This window comes from Vigna unguiculata, chromosome 2 (genome assembly GCF_004118075.2).
Source record: "Vigna unguiculata cultivar IT97K-499-35 chromosome 2, ASM411807v1, whole genome shotgun sequence".
NCBI lineage: Eukaryota > Viridiplantae > Streptophyta > Magnoliopsida > Fabales > Fabaceae > Vigna > Vigna unguiculata.
The window spans coordinates 2,073,829-2,096,773 of NC_040280.1; the positions used below are offsets into that span (position 1 = coordinate 2,073,829).

At 31.5% G+C, this 22,945-nt stretch overlaps 1 protein-coding gene across 4 annotated transcripts; it reads right to left on the reverse strand.

The window, feature by feature from the left end:
- Positions 1–1,255: 1,255 nt before the first annotated feature.
- Positions 1,256–20,267, reverse strand: LOC114173183 (nucleolin 1-like). Of its 4 annotated transcripts, none has more exons than XM_028057436.1 (21): positions 20,099–20,267; positions 18,959–19,107; positions 18,836–18,869; positions 18,546–18,682; positions 17,773–17,847; positions 17,240–17,305; positions 16,973–17,064; positions 16,781–16,898; positions 16,380–16,468; positions 15,463–15,562; positions 13,808–13,902; positions 10,572–10,689; positions 9,812–9,900; positions 9,205–9,322; positions 8,922–9,013; positions 8,733–8,850; positions 8,011–8,099; positions 6,052–6,142; positions 5,842–5,933; positions 2,577–2,842; positions 1,256–1,563 (listed from the first exon to the last, which is right to left on the reverse strand). In XM_028057436.1, exons 2-21 carry the CDS (start codon positions 18,980–18,982, stop codon positions 1,541–1,543), a joined length of 1,926 nt encoding a protein of 641 aa, XP_027913237.1. In that variant the 5' UTR covers positions 18,983–19,107; positions 20,099–20,267; the 3' UTR covers positions 1,256–1,540. The 4 variants fall into 4 exon arrangements, with proteins under 4 accessions (XP_027913237.1, XP_027913240.1, XP_027913239.1 ...); XM_028057439.1 differs by having other exon boundaries at positions 13,808–13,899; positions 20,099–20,266; XM_028057438.1 differs by lacking the exon at positions 20,099–20,267 and adding an exon at positions 19,204–19,296.
- Between the last annotated feature and the right edge of the window lie 2,678 nt (positions 20,268–22,945).

Consider the following 22,945-nt stretch of genomic DNA (forward strand, 5'->3'; position numbering starts at 1 on the left):
TTATAATGATTAACGAAAGATTTCCAATTTTAAGTACCAGTCGTCAAGTTGTGTAGGATATTAGAATAGTAGATAAAAAAAAGTAGTATTCAAAGTAATTAGTTAAATTGTTCGTTATAGAATAATGTATTAAATATTAAATGATAGAAGGTAAAATATATTTTCATTCTTACATTATATCATTATAAAACCAAAACAAAAATGAATAAAAGAGTAAATTAACTCTCTAAAAACATGTTACAACCAAATAAATATGAGTAAAAGAATAAATTAATAATATCAAAAGACTAAAAAGTCAACATTTAAAATACTTGTAATTAATTTGTTACTTTAACCTTTTTGTTATGGTTAAAATAAAAAAACTTGAGGTTAGAAATAATAAAAAATATTATTTTAAGAAATAAAAATCATTTTTTAAAAAATTTAATTTTATTAAATAATCAAGTGCTTAAAATTTTAGAAGGGCAAAATAAAAAAAAAAATAAAAAACTAATATAAAAAACTAATAATTTATTCATTTAAAAAAACTAATTTTTAAAATACATATCATGCATTTTTTAAATTAATTTTGAAACATATTCTCATCTTTATGGACATATTAGTATAAAAACAAAACAAAAGAATAAAAGATAAATTAACTCTCTAAAAAATATTGACAACAAAATAAATATGAATAAAAAAATAAATTTACTATGCTAAACAACTAAAAGACCAACAATTAGAATACTTATCAACAAAGAAATCTTGAATAATAAGGTAAATTTAGTAATATTTTCTTTTCTATTATTATATAATTTTTTAAAATAATTGTTGAAATATGTTCTCATCTTTACGGTATATCAATAATAAAAACAAAACAAATAAATAAATAAAAAGTATATTAATTCTATAGAAATATGTGAAAGCAAAATATAAGTAAAGAAACAAATAATGATAAATGACTTGAAGACCAACATCTAATACTTCTCAGTAAAATAAACATAAATAATAAGATAAATTTCCCATCTTTATGGCATATAAGTATAAAAGAAAATAATAAAAAAATAATTAGGTAAAATGAGTAAAATAACTCTCTAGAAATATGTGAGAGCAAAATATGTATGGATAAAATCTAAATTAACAACGCTAAAAGAACAACATTCAGAACACTTGTTAACCAAATAAAATAAACGTAGAAATATATATTCCCTAAGATCGGTTATAATAGATTGAATCAATAGGTTAAAGATGCAAGTAATATCAATATAAATATAATAATTTAGTTTGAATTGATTCAGTTTTTACAAGAACCAAAATTGAACAACGTCAACGTCATACAAGAATGATGTTTTATCAATTTTAGAAAAAAAATTGTTGGGTTAAACACCCCGTTTTCCCGATTGCAACCAATTTGTGTTCCACACAACATCAAAACTGCAGCAGCAGCAGATACATGTACCCACAAAAGCAATCCAATAGACAGTTACATAAACCCAAATGCAAAACTTGAATGACAGCTACATAAATCCAAAATTTCCAACATCTGCTGTGATAGTCATTATCACTGAAATTGGTTTTTCCTCCCTAAATTATAATCACAGAAGAAAAAAAAAATCAGAATATGAAAACATATATATGATGCAGAGGTTGTGGAACTAAAGTAGCAAATGAACTTTTAATGAACTAATCTTCTATGCCACATGATAGTTCAATTGTAGCTTCTAAAGCAATACTAACGAGATCACATGCACAATGATTTATTAGAGAACATTAGAAGAGTGAAAATGTTGAAGAGTTAGGACAGAATGTAAAACACGATAATTATGAAACATGCTTAAAGAATCACACAATCGGAATTTTCTAATGGTAACAAATCAACAAATAAGAGCACAAACTTTAAATACACAATAATTCAACATGGTTCGGCAACATCTAACAATACTCAACAAAACATGCAATTTTTCTTGCAAAAATGCTAAACCTTCTCATACGATTCTTCTAGCAAATATTGTAAAACTCTTCCATAATTATTTAACAAAAATTGTTATCCAGGTCCTAGGAGACTTATTGAGTTGTAGTCACAATACTAAATTCAATTTTTCAATTTTGATAGTAGTTTCCAACTTTTCCCTTCTTCATATTACTCAATTACTTAAAAGTTGTGTCATGCAAAGACCAAATAAAAAACAAACAAACACACATAAAGCCTAAAGATAAGCTATGATAACATATAAAGATAAACTACAGTAACATAATTCATAGGGAATAATCATAAACTAAATTTGCAGATTTATGGGTTGGGCTCTATCACGAAGTTCCAATCCTATCTTGATTTTTAGGCTTTAGGGAATGGTTCGGAGAAACTAAGAGTTTGGAAGAAACTAATTGAAAAATTCACCAATGTTAAGCTTAGAAGGAAGGCTTGTTCATGTGAGGATAAGTTGTGTTCTGCTATAACAAAACAATTTGAAGTCGACATAAGAGTAATGTACTTAACAGTAGAACCTAGTTGACTATTACAGTGTCTCTATACTTGTGTAGTGAGAAATTTAGTAAATGCTGATAAGCAAAAAGCTAACGGTAGAAAAAAGAAATACCCGTGCTTTCATCAGAAAAATGAAGAGAATGCCACCCACGACCACTACTTCTCCCCCAATCAACTTTGCTGCTATAACCACTGCCATCTCTTCCACCAAATTCACGACGACCACCTCCTCTTCCACCTCTTCCACCGCGTATACCTCGGTTCTCACGCCGAGGCTTTTCCTTTTCAACTGTCAAGCGATAACCTCCAAACTCACTCTCATCAAGATGTAGAGCTTTATTCACACAAGCAACATGGTTGAACTCCAAGTGAGCAAACCTGTAATTATGAAATTTGAAATTCAATACACACTGGTTCTTGCACATGTTTTAAGTTTTTTTTTTGGGTTCTACAGGAACTTATGATTTAAGCTTTATACAAGCGGATGCATTTTGAAAACAAAAGTTCCCTTTATACAGAAATAAAAGATTTTTCGGAATCAAGGATTAGATTTGTTGTATTCGGTTCTTCGAATAAAGGAGTAAACATTAATATAACATTTCTATTCAAGCAGTACTTTTACTGCTAAATAATACAAGAAACTTTTCTCAATTACTCTCTACATGGTCTCAAGAGTCCTAGCTTTATGAATCTATAGACTCTTACTCTACCCTTGTGGAGGCATGCATGTCCATACCCATCAAAAGACTGCTCTAACTAGCACAGTCAATGGCGACAAAACAGCAGCCAGTGGCAGCATCAGTGACTCAACCACAACAACTAGAGTTGATACGGGAGATGTTTACCCTGTTTTGCTGAATTCCGACTCACTTAAAGCCAATGTTTAGCATCTCAAGAGGAACAGCTACCTAGAGTAGTGTTAGAAAACAGACTAAACACAATCACAAAAAACAGAGAAGAGAAGTGAACAAGGGATACCAGGTACTGAATCTCAAAATTTTATTTCCCACACATATATGTATTACAATAATAATGTTACGACTTATGATACAATAACAAGCAATTAGTTAACAGCCACTAACTACCTAACTAACATACAACACTAATTGAATTATTTGCAACACTTCCCCTAACTCAAGATTTGAAATAGACTGCGCTCCTTTCATCTCTACAATCAGCTTGAACCTGTTAGGCTTACGAGGCTTTGTAAAAATATTAGTAACTTGTTAATTAGAACTCCAATATTTCAATCATTGCTTACCTTTCCTGACTTGATCTCTTAGTGTTAGAATATAATCCGCTGTTATATATTTGTAGGAAATTAACAGTTACATATTTTAGGAAATTAGAATGATTGATTCCTAATTATTAGGTGTTTTTATTATAATTGATTTTGTAAATTAGTATAAATACATCATGTGTGGTCTACAATAGACACACAATATATTCAACACATATACATTTCTATATGGTATCAGAGTCATGGGTTACGGTCTATCCTATCGAAACTTCATCAAAACTTCATGTTTGTTGGGTTTATTGTTCCATCTGCTTTCAGACCACCCATTAGTATCTAATCTCATGCTTGAGGTGTATATACCTCAGCAAAAGGGGTGTGTTGGAAGTCCCACATCAACTATAAATAAGGCCAATTTACAAACTGGTTTTGTGAGGTTGAATTAGGCTTAAAATCCACTTCTTAATACGATATCAGTAGTTTTGGGTTTCAATCTTCGACTATCACTGTTCTGCTGATACAATGTGAAAAACTGACTAGGATGAGCAACTATAGCTCCCGGGCTATGGTTTCAAGGTCAAGGTCGTGTCGACCACTTGACCTAACATGTCAAAGACATTGCTCGCAATGATCAAGCCCAATGGATGCAAATTGATGCCTCTTTGTGTAGCGTTCTCTAGTTCTCCATTGATGTCAAACTTCAGCCTCAATACCATGCTATTACTACTTGTTATGATGTATAGAAGAAAGCCAAGAAACTATACTCCAATGATATTCATCGTCTTTACAATGTTGTCTCCAACCTTATCACTGTGAAGCTAGAAAATCATAATATACAGACATATCTTGGTAAGCTCGATTGCTTAATTGCTGATTTTGAGTCACTCATGCCTTTCACTAATTAATGATGGAACCAGACATGTCGAACAACATGGAAAGTTTTTTATGGTTCTTGCACTTGTTGGACTTCCTCCTAAGTTTGACTCTGTTTGCAATCAAATCTTATCCGGCACGGTTGTTCCATCTTATGAAACTGGTAGTGAACAAGTACTTCGCCTCTAAGTTCCTCACATGTTTGGTCATTCTCTTGTACCTTCGACTGATTCCTCTGTCCTTTTCTGTCAACTGACTTATTTGGATTCTTTACCCTTTGTTACCATGATGGCTCTCAAATAAAAGTTTATGGCATTGGTCTCACACGCCTTCTTCTTATCTTACCCTAGATTTTGTGCTTTATATTCCCATGTGATCTTTTAATTTAATCTCCATAAGCAAGCTCCCTCGCACCCGAAATTAATCTATTCCTTTTGCTAATCATTTTGTTCTTGTTCAGGATCAGCGTACCAGACAAACGATTGGAGCAAGACATGAGTCTCAAGGATTATACTATTTGTCACAATTGGTTGCTTGTATCCCTAGTGCGTCTCAAGCTCTTGAGCATCAATGCTTAGGTCATCTTAGTCCTACCAAAATGCGTCTAATATTTTTCTTTTTATCGGCAAAAGTTAGTTGTTAGTTTTTGTTAGTGGGAGGAGTTGAAGTCACAACCTCTCCCACCTCCCTTCTAAACCCACCCAACCAACCTTATTTCTCCAAATTGTTAGCTAGGGGGATCAAATCCATGACCTTTCCCTCACATCTCTTCCATCTAACTACTAAGCCACCTTATCACTCTTACGTCTAATATTAGAATGAGTGACTCTATCGATGGTGATGACAACAATGGTAGTGATGGAGAATCTGTGACAAGCAGGATGGGTGCACTTAGGTAAACAAAAAATTAGAATGAGTGCACTAAGGCAACCCAAAAAAAAAAAGAAACAAGAAAAAGCTACAACTAAGGCTGCTAGGGTTTAAATGCAAAAGTAGAACACCCAAGATTAGGAGTTCTAATACCAACTTGGAAATACTTGAAGAAGAAGAAAACTGATTTAACTCAAATTGATAATAAACCAGAACAAAAGAGTATATATAGGGCTCTACCATTAACAAATCTCATAAAGTTTCGTACAACATCTTAATTGTCATTATTACAATTACAATTACAATGACTGGTGGTATCTCAACAATATCTTTCCATAACTCAACACAATTGTATCTATGTTTAACAGTACATTATAGCAGCTAAGAAGAAATATACCCCTTAACATCACCAGACTCACGACATTTTGGAATTGATATCCTTACAATCTCTCCACAAGAACCAAAATGCTTCTCTAGGCTAGCTTTTATCTGAAAGAAAAAGGAGGCATTAAATACCACTAAATCAAGCAATGATGCAAAGAGTTTCAAGCGATTTTGTGCCCGAAGTGGTATCAGATCAAAATCATTAGAAAAAAGAATAACTTACCTCTTCTACTGGAAGGGAACGATTGAAACCCCTCACATATATAATTGGAGACTGATCTCTTTCACAATTCTGAAACATGCTGCTCCAGTTGCTAAAATTTTAACAAGGAAACAAAAAAGAAAAAATATGTGGGCATAAGACAAGTACAGAAATCTACCAATACAAGAGACTAAAGTCTGATCTCAATGTTCTTTAAAAAAATAAATTTCAAATTAACAATGCATGCTTTAAAACATTTACAATGTTAAAAGAAAAGCCTGAAAAAATAAAATCTAACAAGCAAACTAGTTTAAGTTTTCTTCACATACAAAAAGAGTACATATCTTTTTATTTATCAAAGCACCCTATACAAAAAGAGTACATATCTTACAAGACACAATATTAGCTGCTGTCTTACTTCCAGCATTCTTCTGTTTGACCAGGAATAATGGAATTCTATGATACGGTTTTGGAGCATACTAATTGTACTATTGGAAATGGTGTTAAAATTAATTTTTGGAATGATTGGTGGTGTTCTTCTAAATAAATTTCTCTTCTTGTGGGTGCTTATATAATATTAGATTGTGCAGCCACAGTAGGTTTGGGCTAATTCAGCTTGGATGTTACCTCCTTTTTTAAATATTCATTCCGGAATCCTGGAAGTTCATAGTCTTCTAGTGACATTATCTGAGGATATTCCTAATTGGAGTCTTGAGGATTCTGCAATTTTGATTCAAAAAGTAGCAAGGAAGTTCTTTGGGGTGGCTGAGACAAAGGTCTGGAGAAAGTTGATTTGGTCTGATTCTATCCATCCAGCAAAAACATTAGTTCTATGAAACTTTTGCACAATAGACTTCCGGTTGATAAAGAGGTGTAGGGAAGAGGGTAAGTTTTAAGTTCCATGTGCTCTCTATGTAAAAATATAGAAGAATCGATTCAGCACCTATTTTTAATGTACTACTGCAGTATACATTTGGACTTGGCTGCAGGGGATTTTCTCAGATTTGCAATGGTGGTCAATAAATCATTTGATTACTTTCATTAAAGGATGAGGTAGTGCGTTGATGAAGCTAATCAGATTGGCTGCGGTATCTTATACTATTTGGATGATTTGGAGGGTGAGAAATTTTGACAGATTTAAGCAAGGTTTTTCTCCACAGTTTGCAATTAGTACTATCAAAAGGTGTGTGAGGATGAGTGGTATGGATACAGCTAAACAAATGAAGACTGATATGAATGAATTTATTGTTTCGAAGTATTTTGATATAAATACCAGACGGGAAAAATACATCTTATATACAGGTTCTTTGAGATTCCCTGATATTGGTTGAATCAAGGTTAAAACGGATGATGCAGCATGGCAAAATCTTAGTTTAGTTTCAATGGATGTTTTTGTATTTTGACACGAGTGTGGTTTTACCCCTCATGTTTTTTAATTTTGTTATTTTCTATTTAATAAAATTTCATGTGACAGCATATGATTGTTGTGTTTTGGGATATCAACTTAGCTCAGGTGTCAAAGTACATAGTAACATGAGTTTTATAAAAAAAAAAAGTATTATATTCAAAACAGCCATTTTTATAGGAAGTTTACACCAAGTTCAACAACACAAAAAATTGTCACCAGAAAGTTTTACTTTATAAAAGTATAAAGATAAATTTTGTAATATGTAAAATGGCTTGTATTATTGTGTGATCGGCTAACTTGATTTGCAAGCTAGTCAGTTAAGATGCAACTCTTCTACAACAGACTCAAGCTGTCCAAAAAAAATGACACTTGCTAACTAATATCACTAGATGCTGACTGAATGCTAAGTCAACTAAACATACTTGCAGAGAATACACTAACACTAAGTATACTATCCTTCTTCTTTCAAGCTCAAAAGGACAAGAAGGTGAGATATACTGAGCACACTAGGTATACTAGCAGAGAATATCCCAACACAAAGAAGGTCATCAGTGTAGATATATGTATATTACCTTCGATTATGGGCATGTTGACCTTTTTCTTCGGCCAAATCAACTCGAATGTGACGTTGCAACAATTCTGTATTATCTAACTCAACAGCCTACGATTCAAACAACAAATGGATTGTCAGCTCAATTTCCTCGAACGCTGCAAGGCTTCAATAAACATAAACACAAATGATGACGAGGAATAGAGATACAGCCTAGAAATATCAATGTCAACCCTCCATCACAATATGCAGAGACATAGGGTCAAATAATACATTTACCCAACAACACCTTCTGAGATGAGACTTGGAATTATTGTATTAGGCAGAGACAAAGGGAATGGCTTAACCACAAAGGACAAGGTTAACAACCAGTGTAAAAGTTGCAAACTTATAAGCTGGTTAAAAAGTATACAATTGCATTAGATAAAGATTAGATGAACTTATTTCAGAACAATTACCTTGGTGATCAGTTCCTGAGATTCTGTTTTCTTTTTACAGCTAGAGGAGATTATCTCAACAAGGTTCTAGGCTTAGATTATTGTACAATACAATAATTTTCTACAACTTCCTAATTCCACATTATCAAAATGCTTCTTTATATACCTGTTTCCAACTCATGTTCAAGAAAGATTTTAAATAAGATCATGGTAATCAACCAACTTGGATTTTTTAAGAGGTAGTGTAATCTTTGGAATGCTTTCGCAGTTCTAACTTCTACAGACTACATAAGGTTACAGAAATTACTTTTATTGCAGCTTCAGCAGTAGCAAACTTAACTTGCCCAAAGCCATTAAACCTCCCTTTGTGATCCATATGCAGACGAACATCAACAATTTTTCCACATTTTCCGAAAAAGTACACCCTGAACAAGTTTGAAATAAATAAAGAGTACATGATAATCAACAAAAAATTGCATTAAAAAATGATACATACATATCAGCCCGTTCCACACTGTATGACAAGTTTCTGACATTTATTGTCTTTGATGGACCATTTTGTTCTTCCAAAGTAGGTAGCCTTGTAGACTGCAAAATTCCAGGAAAAATAACAGAATATACATGATTTGATTGCTTTCAATGCAGGATTTAAGCAAATTGTTAAATTAGAGCTTTCTGTACTGAGGAAGCATCACCATCTTCACAACCTTAACCATTACACACCAGTCAACAATATACTTCAACAATTCATGTACGCAAATGCACTATGAAAAGCTTACACTTTCGCAAGGAAATCCGGAGGCTTTTCCCTCAATCTCTTCGTCATGGTGCTGTAAACTCTTTGAACTTTCGGTGGACTGACTTATTTCACTCTTTAGGATAGACTTGCTCCAGTTGCTAAAAGTATTTACAAGGAAAAGCAATATGGAAAAATGAATCAATACAAGCGACAAAAGACTCAAAATTAGAAGAAAATAATTTCTTTTTTATTCAGTCTCATTACATTCATCCGATAATTTAGCCAGCAAATACAGCCTATTCTAGGAAACAAATACCTGAGATTACAGATCGATATGCTAGTATCAAAACCAAGATACAGCCAACATATAGAATTAAAACCAATATTAATAAGATGTGAAACTTCCTAAAATAAAATCTAAAACTTCTTAAAATACTCATTCTCTCTTTCTTCTACACAAAGTTTATCCAAGAATCATAAACAGCGATAAAGTTAAAATAGAATTTCCATGGCAAAGAAAATCCTCCAATCCCAAATGAACATGCTTCGTGAGAAACTTAAACTAGTGCTATTAAGTGGGAGTTTGTATCAACAAAACAGTGACCAGAAGCAAGTAATAGCAGAATTTCATAATATATGTGCATTACCTTTTGTTGGAGCCATATTCACCCTTTTCATGGGCTATTTCAACTCTAAGGCAACGTCCCAAATGTATTGTACCATTCAATTCAACAGCCTGTGATTACAAAAGAAAATTGAGTTTCAGCTTGTTGAATATTGAGAAAAACTGTATAGGGTTAATTTTCCTTATATCTAAAATACACATAAGGTGAATGTATTTATAATAAAGAGTGATACAATTATATATGGCATCCAAACATAAATATAATAAATAATAGATATTCTTCTAATAAACAATATCAACAATATCTACCAATATTAAACAATATCTATTTTTCCTAATAAACAATAGACGTTATATTTTACTAATTAATGCGATATATCTAACACATCTAAAAGTCTTCACATAGAATAAGGGTTGCCCACAAATGATTATGATGAGGCAGAAGAACCATAGAAATATCACTGTCATTCTCAATCTTCTAGGCCAAGTTCTGAATTAGGCAACTATAGTTCTATATTACCATGTTATATTTACTTTATTCTTGACTAGACGGGTATAAGTTTTGTGTCACCATTATTGCAATACATAGGTTGACAGACTTGTAGGAAATAAAGTGTCAGATTTTTACAAAAGAAACAAATTATGATATTACCACTGAAAACATTGAAAATATGATGTACAAGGAAAACATTTCATTAAACCAAATTGTTGAAACATTACCACTGAAATGATTTTGGCAGTTCTGAAATGATTTGCACAGATTACAAGATCATAGAACTTACTTTTTGTGCAGCTTCTGCAGTTGCGAACTTAACATGTGCATATCCCTTAAACAGCCCTTTATCATCGGTATGTAGGCGAATATCGACAATTTCTCCACACTCCTTGAAAAGGAACTCCCTGAACAGTTTTGGAATTAGAATTAACAAACCAGATAGACTGATGGTGTATTTGGATTGCAATTTAAAAGACTGTTTTGGCATAAAAAGTCTGGCAAATTTTGGAAAAGAATGTAGGAATCTTATGTCTTATCAACATGCCCATATCCCTTAAACCACCCTTTATCATCCCTATGTAGGCAAATATCAACAATTTCTACACACTATTTGATAGGCAAGGGAAAAAGGAGGGGGTAGTATACTGATGTTTGTGACAGGCAAATATCAACAGTTTTCCTTTGTAAGCTTTGGTTTTAGCGTGTAAAGTGAACAATACAGTGCAAGACTTTATCTTTGCTCTTTTTGTATCTTGTTATTTCATCACCCTTTCTAGCTTCCTAACACTATTGAGAAGAAACTCCCTAAACAGTTGTAAAATTAGAATGAACATACCAGATAAATTGAGGATGTATTGGACTGAGATTTTAAGAGACTGTTTTTACCATAAAAACATTCTTGTAGATTTAAGATGACAATGCTGGAATATTACGACATAAGATTTAAATTTAATCACTGAAAAATGCAAAGGTTATGCTAAAAAAGTGAATGACAAGGTTTTGGATAAAAAATGTAAAATCAATACCATTTTCTTGTTATTTTAATATTTAATTAATTATAATTATATGTCCTCCTAAGTAGCATCCTTTCATTCCCAATTATGGGTTTGAAGAAAATTGCATAAAACTTGTGGTTCTCATTATCTGATAATGATTTTTATAAAGGTAAATATTTTTCTACAAGTTCAATTGGAAATCCATCATAATGACCTTGCTAGTGTAGAAAGTTATGAAGTGTTGCACACGAATCTCTATAAAGGAAAATAGAAGGATTATATGTTAAAGGAAAAGGAAAAGTCTGGTGGTAACCTGCTGGAAAAGAAAATACGTGAGTCTAAGAAAATCTCAAGGTTTAAGCGGGACTATCATTCGAGTGTAGCATTTTATATATCCAACCAAAAAGTCACATGAAATGCATCTTAAAGAATAATTCATAGAAATTTTATATTTTTAAATAACAAGAATTTTTATAAGTTAGCAAAAATACTAATAGAATATCACCGGATTTGGTTTCCCTCTTTAAAGATTCTTAGTAGTTCAAATTCAATAGTGTAAAACCCCATCCAGGATATCACTAACATCTTATCATATTACTTAATCATAATCAAAACTTAACTCTAATACCACCATCTTAAAAACGGAACTAAAACTTTATTCATTAAATATTCAAAATATAATATTCTTAAGCTGAACTGAAACCAATGTTTACAAAAATAATAAACTCATACAAAATACAATTACTAAAATAAGAATAGACTCTCCCAAACATAGTTCCTAGAAAAACACCTCACTACGTGCCTCTTTGACCTGCACTAACATATACTCTCATATAAAATACGATCAGTCAAACACGACCAAAACAAAGGTAAGCTATCATACAAACAACCAAACTCACAATCACAATCCAAAACAGAGTAATATAAAAATCACATCAAATGCCTCACTCAACATTATATCCACATCCTACCGTTTATAGCTCCTATTGTCCCACACAACAATACCAAACACAAATGATCTCAAACACTAGTTCAAAACACAGACGATCTCAAACACTAGTTCAAAACACAAGTGATCTCAACTCAGGGAATCGGCTCACACAAAGCCACCAAATAAACTACATTCATAGTTGTTACACCCTCTCAAAGTTTCCAGCTTTTTGCTTTCTGAAAACTAAGCAAAATCAGGTTACGAATCACATCTCATTACATCTCATGTACATAGTTTACCAGCCATTCACTCACCACTAAAACTAGAACTCCTCACTGCTCCTAGAGTCTTACGGACAAAGTTCACTCACCACTACTATTCTCTCAAGGAGACTTACGGATGAAGTTCACCAATTGTACCACCATGCAGAGTTTATCTATCATTCGCTCCCATGGAACTAAACCCCTCCAGCACACGAGGACAGAGCCCACTACCCACTACTCTTTCAAGGCGGAGTCCTCAAGTTCTACTTCCCACAGCTCTCTCAGAGAGTCTTAGGCGAAGTCTCTCCTACCTTTTGCTGAGACACAGACATTTTCATCATTTCCAATCCCTCAAATACCACATACATCAACTCATTTACTAACAAGTATTATACTGCCAAATAACAAAACTCCACCAAAATAATCTAAAAGCATCTCATGTTTAACAATAAAACAACACACAAAAGTATTTAAATTTTATAAACCATCTATCTATTTAATTTTCTTGAATTTAGCCTTACAAAAATATAGTATCTACAGTTTATAATAAAATTACATTAATTTTATTATTATATATACCTTTAACTTTATTATACGTAATATATATTATAATAACACCATTGCCATGAATATATATATATTAAAACAATTAATATAACTTATCCACTGCAACTGATAAAACTTCGTACTACCCATGGCAACCCACAATTTAGTCACAGTCCAGACAAAATATTAATTAGGCACCCAATCCAAAAATTTATCTATAATGCTAATACATCCAATTAGAAATCACCAACCCTTAACACCCCCTGCTGCCACTCCTTATAGTTTTGAAAAAACTTAAAAGTGCTATTATATTTATAAAACCAAAGCCACACTTGATTTTATTATAAAATATACCCAACTGCCAACCTCTATCCAGTACAAAAAATTGACTTTGTTTATAATATTTCCCATGATTTTTTTCTTCATAAAGATATAAGGTCACACAATGATTATGTTAAGGAATTTTGTGTCCTTTTACAAACACGGATTAACCTTTTCGTAACAATGGTAAGAAAGCCTTGCAACGAATCCAATGTCTGAGTTCAAAACCTTGGGGAAGAACCTACTCCTTACTAAAACCTCTATTCAAGTTACTTTTCGCTTAGATATCTCTTTAGCTGTACAATAAGAGGATGATTGAACAGAATTAACACCTGGCAGGTCACTGAACTAAACTATTCTTTACAACGGAAAATAAGCTACTGAAAGCTAACAGAAAATCATACATCTATACAGAAAAACAGTGCAAAAATAATCAATAACCACCATCAAGAAAAACAATACATACATATCAGTCTGCTCCGCACTGTATGACAAGTTTGCAACATATATTGTCTCTGACGTAGCCTTCTGTGCTTCCAAGGTAGAGTGCATTTTTGACTGCTAATTCAAGGAAACAACATATTATACTAAAGTTTTGATAGTTTAAATAGAGAGAGGATATTGTTTAGTGCACCAATCATCTCCGTACCCATATCCATATACTCTTTCACACAAGTCAATTACTCCCTCCATTTATTTTTATAAGAACTAAATTAAAGGTTTGGCTTGGTCGTTATCGTTGTTAAGAGAGACAGGAACAGAGAAGAAAAGAGATACAGAAAATGTAATTTTGTATTGATAATATGTACAAAAGAAAAACAAGGATTCTCTTTATATAGAAAACAAAAATAAACAAAGTAGTGTAACAACAGTTGATAAAACGCCTAAAACAAAAACTATATCAAACTTAATACAACACTAACACCCCAAAAAAAAACTCAAGGTGGGTGATCATTAACTGGAAGGGCAACTACTTTGATCTTGCCCCAGAATAAACAGAAAACATATAGGACTTGGACTGAGATATGTTGAACAAATAGACACTTGGGTAGAACTTTTTCAAGAATAAAGAAGATATCAATTTCCATGTGCTTGGTTCTAGTATGAAGAACAAGATTATAACAGTAGATAGCAGAAGGCCCATCTGATATACCAAGTTCTTTAAAAAGAGTTTGAATCAATAGAACTTCAGCAATTGTTTTATCAGGACCGTGATACCCCACTTTTGTAATAGACCTTCCCACATCAGCTTCTTTCTTAAACCAAATAAGATTTGTCCAAGAAAAATGACAGCACCAGAAATGAACACAACCGTGAAGTAAAAGTGTTTAATTGGTTTCTACTCTTGCACTCTGCAACCCCATTTGTTAAAGGCTATATGCAAAGGAGGTATAATAAAATAAGAAGCCATGAATGTCTGAGAAAAATGGGAGACATGTTCATAAACATTATCACTACGAAAAATATGAATGGAAACACCAAACTGAATTCCAACTTCATTATAAAAGGATTAGAATATGGAAAACAACTCCAATTGATATTTCTAAGAACAACTAAGTGTATCGAAAATAATCACCAATCCAAATTACAAAAATATTGATATAATTTTTCATGTGATGGCAAATGATTTGTGTGCTTTGGGATATCAACATAGCTGAGATATCAAGGTACATTTATAAGTTTATAAAAGAAAAAAGTAGATGTAACAAGACTTAAGCCCCAAATATTGGAGTGGACTAAGGGAAAAAGAGACAAAGCTTTGTTGGGGACACTCCTAGGAAAAGAACTACAACTATTTTTCCTAATTGAGGCAACTCACACAACAAGATGGGCATATACACACACATAGCATTACATAGGATTGGGCCCAAGCCCATATATAAATATATCTAACACTAACTAAATAAGAAAACAAAGTATAAAATATTAGAAATCGTGGAAACTGTGAAATTAAATAAACTAATCCCAAGAGATCATTTATAAGATACTCTAAAATTTAGGTATAATAATATTTCATGCTATGAGGCATTCAAGCAAGTCATTGAACAAAAGAAGTTTCAGCAACCTTAAGTAAATGCATAATAAAAATTTTACATTTTTACAAGTTTTGGAAGCATTTACCTGAGCTTCTTGTTCATAGTCCAATGAAGGCTCTGAACCTTTCATTGGCTGCGTTTTTTCAGTCCTTTGAATAATTGAGTTGCTAGGATTAACATGTAAACTGCAAAAGGAAGATGTGTACATAAGAGATTATAGGAACATTTGTTTGTACTGTAAAATAAATCATTTTTAATAATAGATGGCTTAATTGCATGCGGAAAACAAAATACATAAAAATTCATGTCAATCATATCTTCGTTGAGCAGATAAGTTAGCCAATTTTGGTATTAGTTCACAATGTTATGCATGGTGGGATGATTTACCATCTTTTGTAAATTCTGATTTCTTTCAGAGATAGATTTCAACTTCCTTGTTATAGGTTTCTTAGTGTGTTTTGGTCTAGACCCTACATTCTTTTTTCTCCTTTATTTTATGGATTAGGGGAGACACCGCAACCACATATATATCCTTTAAATTAATTTGAGGTGTTGCACACTCTAAATATAGAGACTTTAAGTACTCTAATATGTTAAAGGACGAGATTTAAGCCTAACTGAAGCCCCACAAACCGGCTTGTAAGGTGAAGATTGCACTCACTTATATATTATGAATTGTCTTTATCACTAGTCGATGTGGGACTTCCAAAAGTTGTTAATTGTGGTGCCAGCATAGTTGGGATAGCAATTAACATTGTGATTATTTAGCTATTTAGAAAAAGAAAAAATGTCAAGAGAATGTTTTGTTATACATACATACATACATACATGCATTTAACTGGACACGGCAACCTGTGAAAATGCATGACATGTTCCCAATTCAAATTGACAACGTTTTTGTAACAAATTTCAATTAATGCTACTACATGGGAAACTGTCACCAGACAGCAAAAAGAAACATGCTTTTGGAAAGTTTTATTATTTATTAGGCCTTTAAATTACCTTCTATTGGAAGTATACTTATGCCTTTGTGGAGCCAAACGAATTCTCATTCGGCATCTCAACAGTTCTGTATAATTTAACCGAAGAGCCTGTGATTGCAGAAGAAAAAAGTGATTCATAGGTCAATTCTCTTTACTCAGACCAGAGGTCCAACAAACATAAAAGCAATAAAACCTCAACCACAGGTAAGTACCATCGGCAATTTGATTCATGAATCAAATTTGTTGAAAAGACTAGGAATTAGAAAAAATAATTCATCAAAACAAATTGCTAAAGTTTTATTTTATTCCAGAAAAGGAAATGGTACTATCAAATGCAAAGCTACCAGTACAACTATCTGTGAAAAGCTTTCAGCAGTTCTAAAATTATTTGCTCAGACCACACAAGGTCACAAAGCTTACTTTTTGTGCTGCTTCTGCCGATGCAAACTCAATATGTCCAAAGCCTCTGAACCTCCCTTCACTGTCTAAGTGTAGACGAATATCAACAATTTCTCCACAATCTTTGAAAAGATCTTCCCTGAATAATTTTGAGATTAGAAAAATTGAACAGAATAATATTTGACAGGCACCCACATGAAAAATAATACATACAAATCAGTGCGTTCCACACTGTATGACAAGTTTTTAGTACATATAGTCCTTGATCCAGCATATTGTTCATTCATTGTAGATAGCATTCTAGCCTGCAAATTTCCAGGAAAAAACATGTTATGCTTGATTTGATATTGTTCAATTACAGAGGGAGCACCAACCATCTCCTCTCATCCCAAACATCTTTCACACAAATCAACTACGTATTCCAGTAAGTCATAACAGAAACTTTATCAGCCCCACAGAAATTCATTAAGAAACTATTACATCTCGAGGCGTTTTAGAGTCTTCTTCTTCAATTCCTTCCACACTATTCTCTGAACTCATTACGGGCTGCAATGGAAAGAAATAAGATATTTAACTTGGAAAAATAAACAATTATATGCACAATGCCTAAGATTGTGAAATTCGTAAGATGTGGCTTTTCAATAGGGAGAGAATAGAGAGAAATGAAAATGTTATTGATTAACTACAATGAAGATACAGAAAACCTCTGTATAGGGAGCAGATTACAGAACAGTATTAGCAACTATAACAATTCAAACTTTACAATGACAGTTGTCAGATAATGACATCTCTAACTTATACTTTAACACTCATAACTCTCATTGTCAACATCTGAACTACCACTTTAAAAATCATTTTCAATTTATTAAATCAGATTCTTGAGCATTTGATGCAGCAACAATCTTCAGAACAAAACGAGACCAGAGTGTAAAGCAATTGAAAGATAGAAGAAATAACAGAACAACATTACAAATATAGTGGGCAAAAGTTCATCCAATGAGCAATTTATGTACCAAAGCATCCATCTCTTCCTGTGTTGCTTCATCACTTTCTTCAGAATTATAACCATCGTGAATATCCATATGCCCCTAAAATTGACACATGATATAAACTATGTCAAACTCAATATAAATTGTTTGTGCTCTTCTACTACATAATCCAGTTAACAGATAGCAAAACAAGGTATATCAAATATATCATGTACCAATGGCTTAGCCTTGGTGAAGTCATATTTGCTCAGTCTCTTTCAATAACTGGAGCACAGATATGATGAGTACTGTACGAACTTTATTACATCTATTATTCTTTTGCTAGCTCAATTACAAATGTATTCATTTCCGAGTATTAACCAATGCTCCTTTATTCATATAGTGTAGTACAAGAATCAACCACTGACAGAAATCAACAAATATGGTATTTGTGAAACCCTCATCAGAGCTTCTAGCAGAACCAAGATCCATTGCTATATACTATCAGGAGATTAGATTTGATTAAAATTTCTTCTTTGTAGCATTAGGTCAATCCTCCTAGGATTTGGATGCCTGGAAACAATAACAATAAAAAGAAAAGAAAACAATTGCCATCCACTTAAAAGTGCTCAATAGTTGCGTCTTTGTGAGAAACAATTCTCATGTTTACTAAGATAATCTTTTTTAGCATAAGGATTCTAGCCCAAACAAAATAAAACTCAAACAGTGCAAATAAAAAACTTCATTATACCTATAATGTCACAAAATCAGAGTATATAATGCTTAAATAAAATCATAACTCCATGTCAAATAAATACCATATCTGGATCAGAATCTGAAAAGGAATTGTCTGAAACAATTTCGTCCTTATTCCTTTGCTCCTCAGCAACCTCATCTGTCTTTTGCTTCTTTGCACTCTCTTGTGGCTCATCTTCAATCTCTCCCTCTCTCTTGCCTACAAAAATTTTAATAATTTAAAAATGAGAAAGCAACTAAACAGTAGATAAACTAAGCATTGGGAGATGGGCAAAAATGAAAACAAATCGGTATAAGAGTAAAATTGTAAATAAAAGATGAGCAAATATCAAACACTAAAAGAAGGCAATACCAATTTGGAGAAGTAACACAGCAGCAGCGCCAGCCTACAAAACAATGAAAACAATGATAGTTTAGCAATTGTTATCCACAATTACCATAACATAGGTAAATGAAGGTCGTGAACAGAACAAACTTCAAGATCTGAATTATTCTCCATTAGGAATTTATGTTGGAGACCACAATGACAGGAACAGAACACAATTAAAACCAATTTTAGAAATTGGGTTGGCTATTAAGGTCTTGGCTTCCTTGCCAAAAAAACACCAGCAATGCACTCCAATTCTGCACAGAAAAAAAAATCGAAAAAACACATTATAAGTTGGGTCAGATAACAGGGTAGCCTCCAACAGAAAAGCAATCACGGCACCCTAATCCTACATAGCAGTGTATTTCATTCTCCAATGGGTTGAGCTGGAAAATTGAAGTGTATTTCATTCTCCAATGGGTAGAGCTGGCAAATTGAAAGTTAGAAAATACTAAAACATTAAAATTCTTAAAATCAGGATTGATTTTATTTAAAAATACTTTTTATAAATCAAAATACATTTAATTGCATTTAAGTGATTCTAATTTTACTTGAATTTATGATTTTGTCTTTATTTATTCATTAGCAACTATAACTAGAAGCATGAAACTTGAAGTATCTATTGGAAATCCAACCTCAACTACTCAACTAGAGATGTAATCAAATTAGAGTATATAACTAAGTACAAATCTCATTAAATTGTTTTGTAAAGCTTAAACTTTTCTTTTTAAGATGGTATCAAAGCTTATATTAGTAATGGTTGTTTGGTTACCTCAAGCAGCTATTGGCTTCAAAAAAAACTTGTTGATTCAGTTACTGCATTCACTGAGGGTCAAACTATGCCTCTCATCTTATGCAGCAAACATCTCCTTTTTAATTTCATTCTAACCACTATTTTCTTAAATCTCATAAAAGTTCCCCATATGTACTTAAAATGAAAAAGAAAAATGAGAATGAAAGTTATACAAACTAAAATGAGCTCATGCAAACATTTTATTTTTTAAAAAAGATTTAACTACTCATTTAGCCTCTAAAATAGTATAAACTTTATCTTCTTATCTCTTATCTCTACCATCTAAATTTACATAAACGCATACATAAACAAAGATATTAAAAATAGACTTAAATGGACAGTTTTTATATATAGGGAGTGAAGTAAAAATATCATGTAATCTTCCATTCAAAAGAACTGATAAAGCATGAAGACAACACAAACTAAGCAGAAACAGATGAATGCAAGGACCATACCGTTTTGGAGAAGTGAATGTGCAGTAAACCTACAAAATAAGAAAACAAGTGTAGTAATCAAAGAGAAAGAATGATCAACAGGACACGTATTATATCTGTTTGAAAGTTCATTTTGGTTTAATATTTAAGTAACCAATGAGACAATTGAAGATGATAAGATTGGTTGGTTTAGCGGTTGGGGCTTTAGTTTTCCAAAGCTCGCGTGCAAATGTCAGACGCGTGATTTCTTTTCTCGGTTGATTCAACATGCAAAGGTCTGGAGACTGAGACTTCTCTGATAAGTCTTAAATAGACACCACATGCTAAGTAGTTTTAGGGGGGAAACAAATGGTTTAATTAATCCTATTATTTTTAAATTATCATTTTTTAACAGTATCTAAATTTCTTTTTAGTGCATATTATTAATAATTTTTTTAAATTTTTACATTTTATTCATCGTTTAAATTTTAAAGAGATTAATGAAATTGTAAAGTAAAAGTAAAATTATCTCTTCTTCTTTTTTTCTCTAATTTTTTCTGTTTCTAATTCTCAAGGAGTTTATCAATGCAAAATGTTTCTTAAATAATTGTATAAAAAATAAAAAATAAATTAAATTTATTTTTTTCATAATTTAAAGTTAATTTATTTATAAATTAATTTGTATAAATTTTATCATATAATTTTTCTTTTTTTTTTTAATTTCTGTCTAGGATAATTTAGCTTGTAAAAATGTTTCTTCTTTTTATTAGTTTAGAAGTGTTTGAAAAAATTTGTTCAAATATGTTCATAATTTACTTTTGTTAGTTTTGTTTTCTTGATTAGGATGGAGAATAACTCATTTGAGGATTTTTAAATTACCAAGATAAATCTCTAATATAAAGTGATGTGTTGGTTTATTATACATAGAAATTAGGTTTGAATATAAAATAAAATTATATTTAAACACAATCATATAACATAAATCATGTGTTTTAGTTTCTCAATTCTAAACTTTTTTTTTCCTTTAAAGATTAATTTCTTATCATGTATTTTAACTTCTTATTTCTTAAAGATAAATAATGTTTATCTTTTAAATCAAATTATAATAAAAAAAACACTACTTATTTAAAAAAGAGTAAATTGTCAAACAAAATATTGAAGTAAAATTTATAAGACTATTTAAAATTAGTAAATTTTCAAAGTTAAAAGAAGGAGATGATATTTTGACAAATAATTTTTGAGAAATTTTGACAAAGTTAAAATGGAGCTCATGTGTCATTGTTTTATGTTTAAAAAAAATTATAAAAACTTTGACGTATATGTTTTTAAATTTGTTAACAAACTTGACAAAAAGTTGAGATGGAGTCCAGGTGTGATCATGAACGATGAAAGATCATATTTAAGCATATAATACTCTATTTCTTATGTATAATTTTATATAGGAGATTGAGGTGTATAACTCTATATAATTCTATATGTATAGTTAATACTAAGAAGTATGCATTTCACCACACCTATATTGTAAAGTTAGATACTTATTTTTAATTTATAGCGTTTTCAAGAATTATGTCCATTCTCATCAAGTTATGTGATTTTTCTTTTTCCTTTTAATTTTTTTTAATTATTTTTTAAGTTAAAATCTTCGAATGTTGTATTTAATTAAATATTATGTCACAATGTTTTTCACGATTGGTTATAGGTTAACATGCATGAATAACCATAAATGGTGACGTGATTAATTTTATTTTGAGTAGTGTTATTAATAAAATATTAACTATATTGTTCATATGGTTTCAATTTTAAAAAAAAAAAACATAAATAAATGAGTTACAAGAACTAAGTACCAAATATAAATTCATTATGTGTTGAACAAAGTTGTTGTTTTTGCACATTTGTATGTAGGTTTTAGGTTAACACATGAATAATAATAAATTATGCAGCTAATTTTATTTAGGGTAGTGTTATTAATAAAAAAGAATGTTTTGGTTATTCACATGTTTTCAATTCTTTTAAAACAACAAACACCCAAATGTTTTTCAAGAATTAAATACCAATTATAAATTCATTATGTGACAACTAAAGTTAGAGTTTTTGTAAATAAATTCATTATGTGGCAAATAAAGTTAGAGTTTTTGTAAATGTAGATAATAAGTTAACATGCATGAATAATCATCAACAATAACATGGTTAGTTTTATTTTAATTAGTGTCATTAATAAAAAATTGGGTTAGGTTATTCATATGGTTTCAATTTAAAAATAAAAAATAAAACAAATGTTACAAGAACTAAATACCAAATATAAATTGATTATGTGGTAAACTAAATTACAATTCTTTCACACTTATATGCAAGTTATACCTGTAAGAAGAATCACAAATAATGAAGTAGTAAATTTTTGAAGTTCAAATGTGTATAGTAGAGTAATCAAAAGAAGGATGGGGTTACGATGTTTACATGGTTTAATATTAAAATAACAAATAATTTTTTTTCTGAGAACTATGTGTCGAATATAAATTTAGGTTTAATTAGTTGGATGGTACCCACTTTCGTTTAAATGTGTCAGTTTGGTACCCGTTTTTAAAAATGTGTCAATTAAGTCTCAACTTTTGAAAAGATGCCTCACACAATCTCATCATTGCATCTACGGTTGTCTTCCTGCAGCCTTCATAGCTGCACTTTATCTTTTTCATTCCATTATTCTTATTTCTATGGTCGAGGTGGCGAATTTTGTCCCTGATTCAAGTCACAAATTCGTCCCTAATAATGGAGAATTGCAAAATATTCACTCTGCATACAGATTGAACGGAAAGAACTATCTTAAGTGGTCCCAACTTACATGAACCATATTAAAAGGCAAAGGCAATGGTAGCCGTCTTACAGAAAATCCTC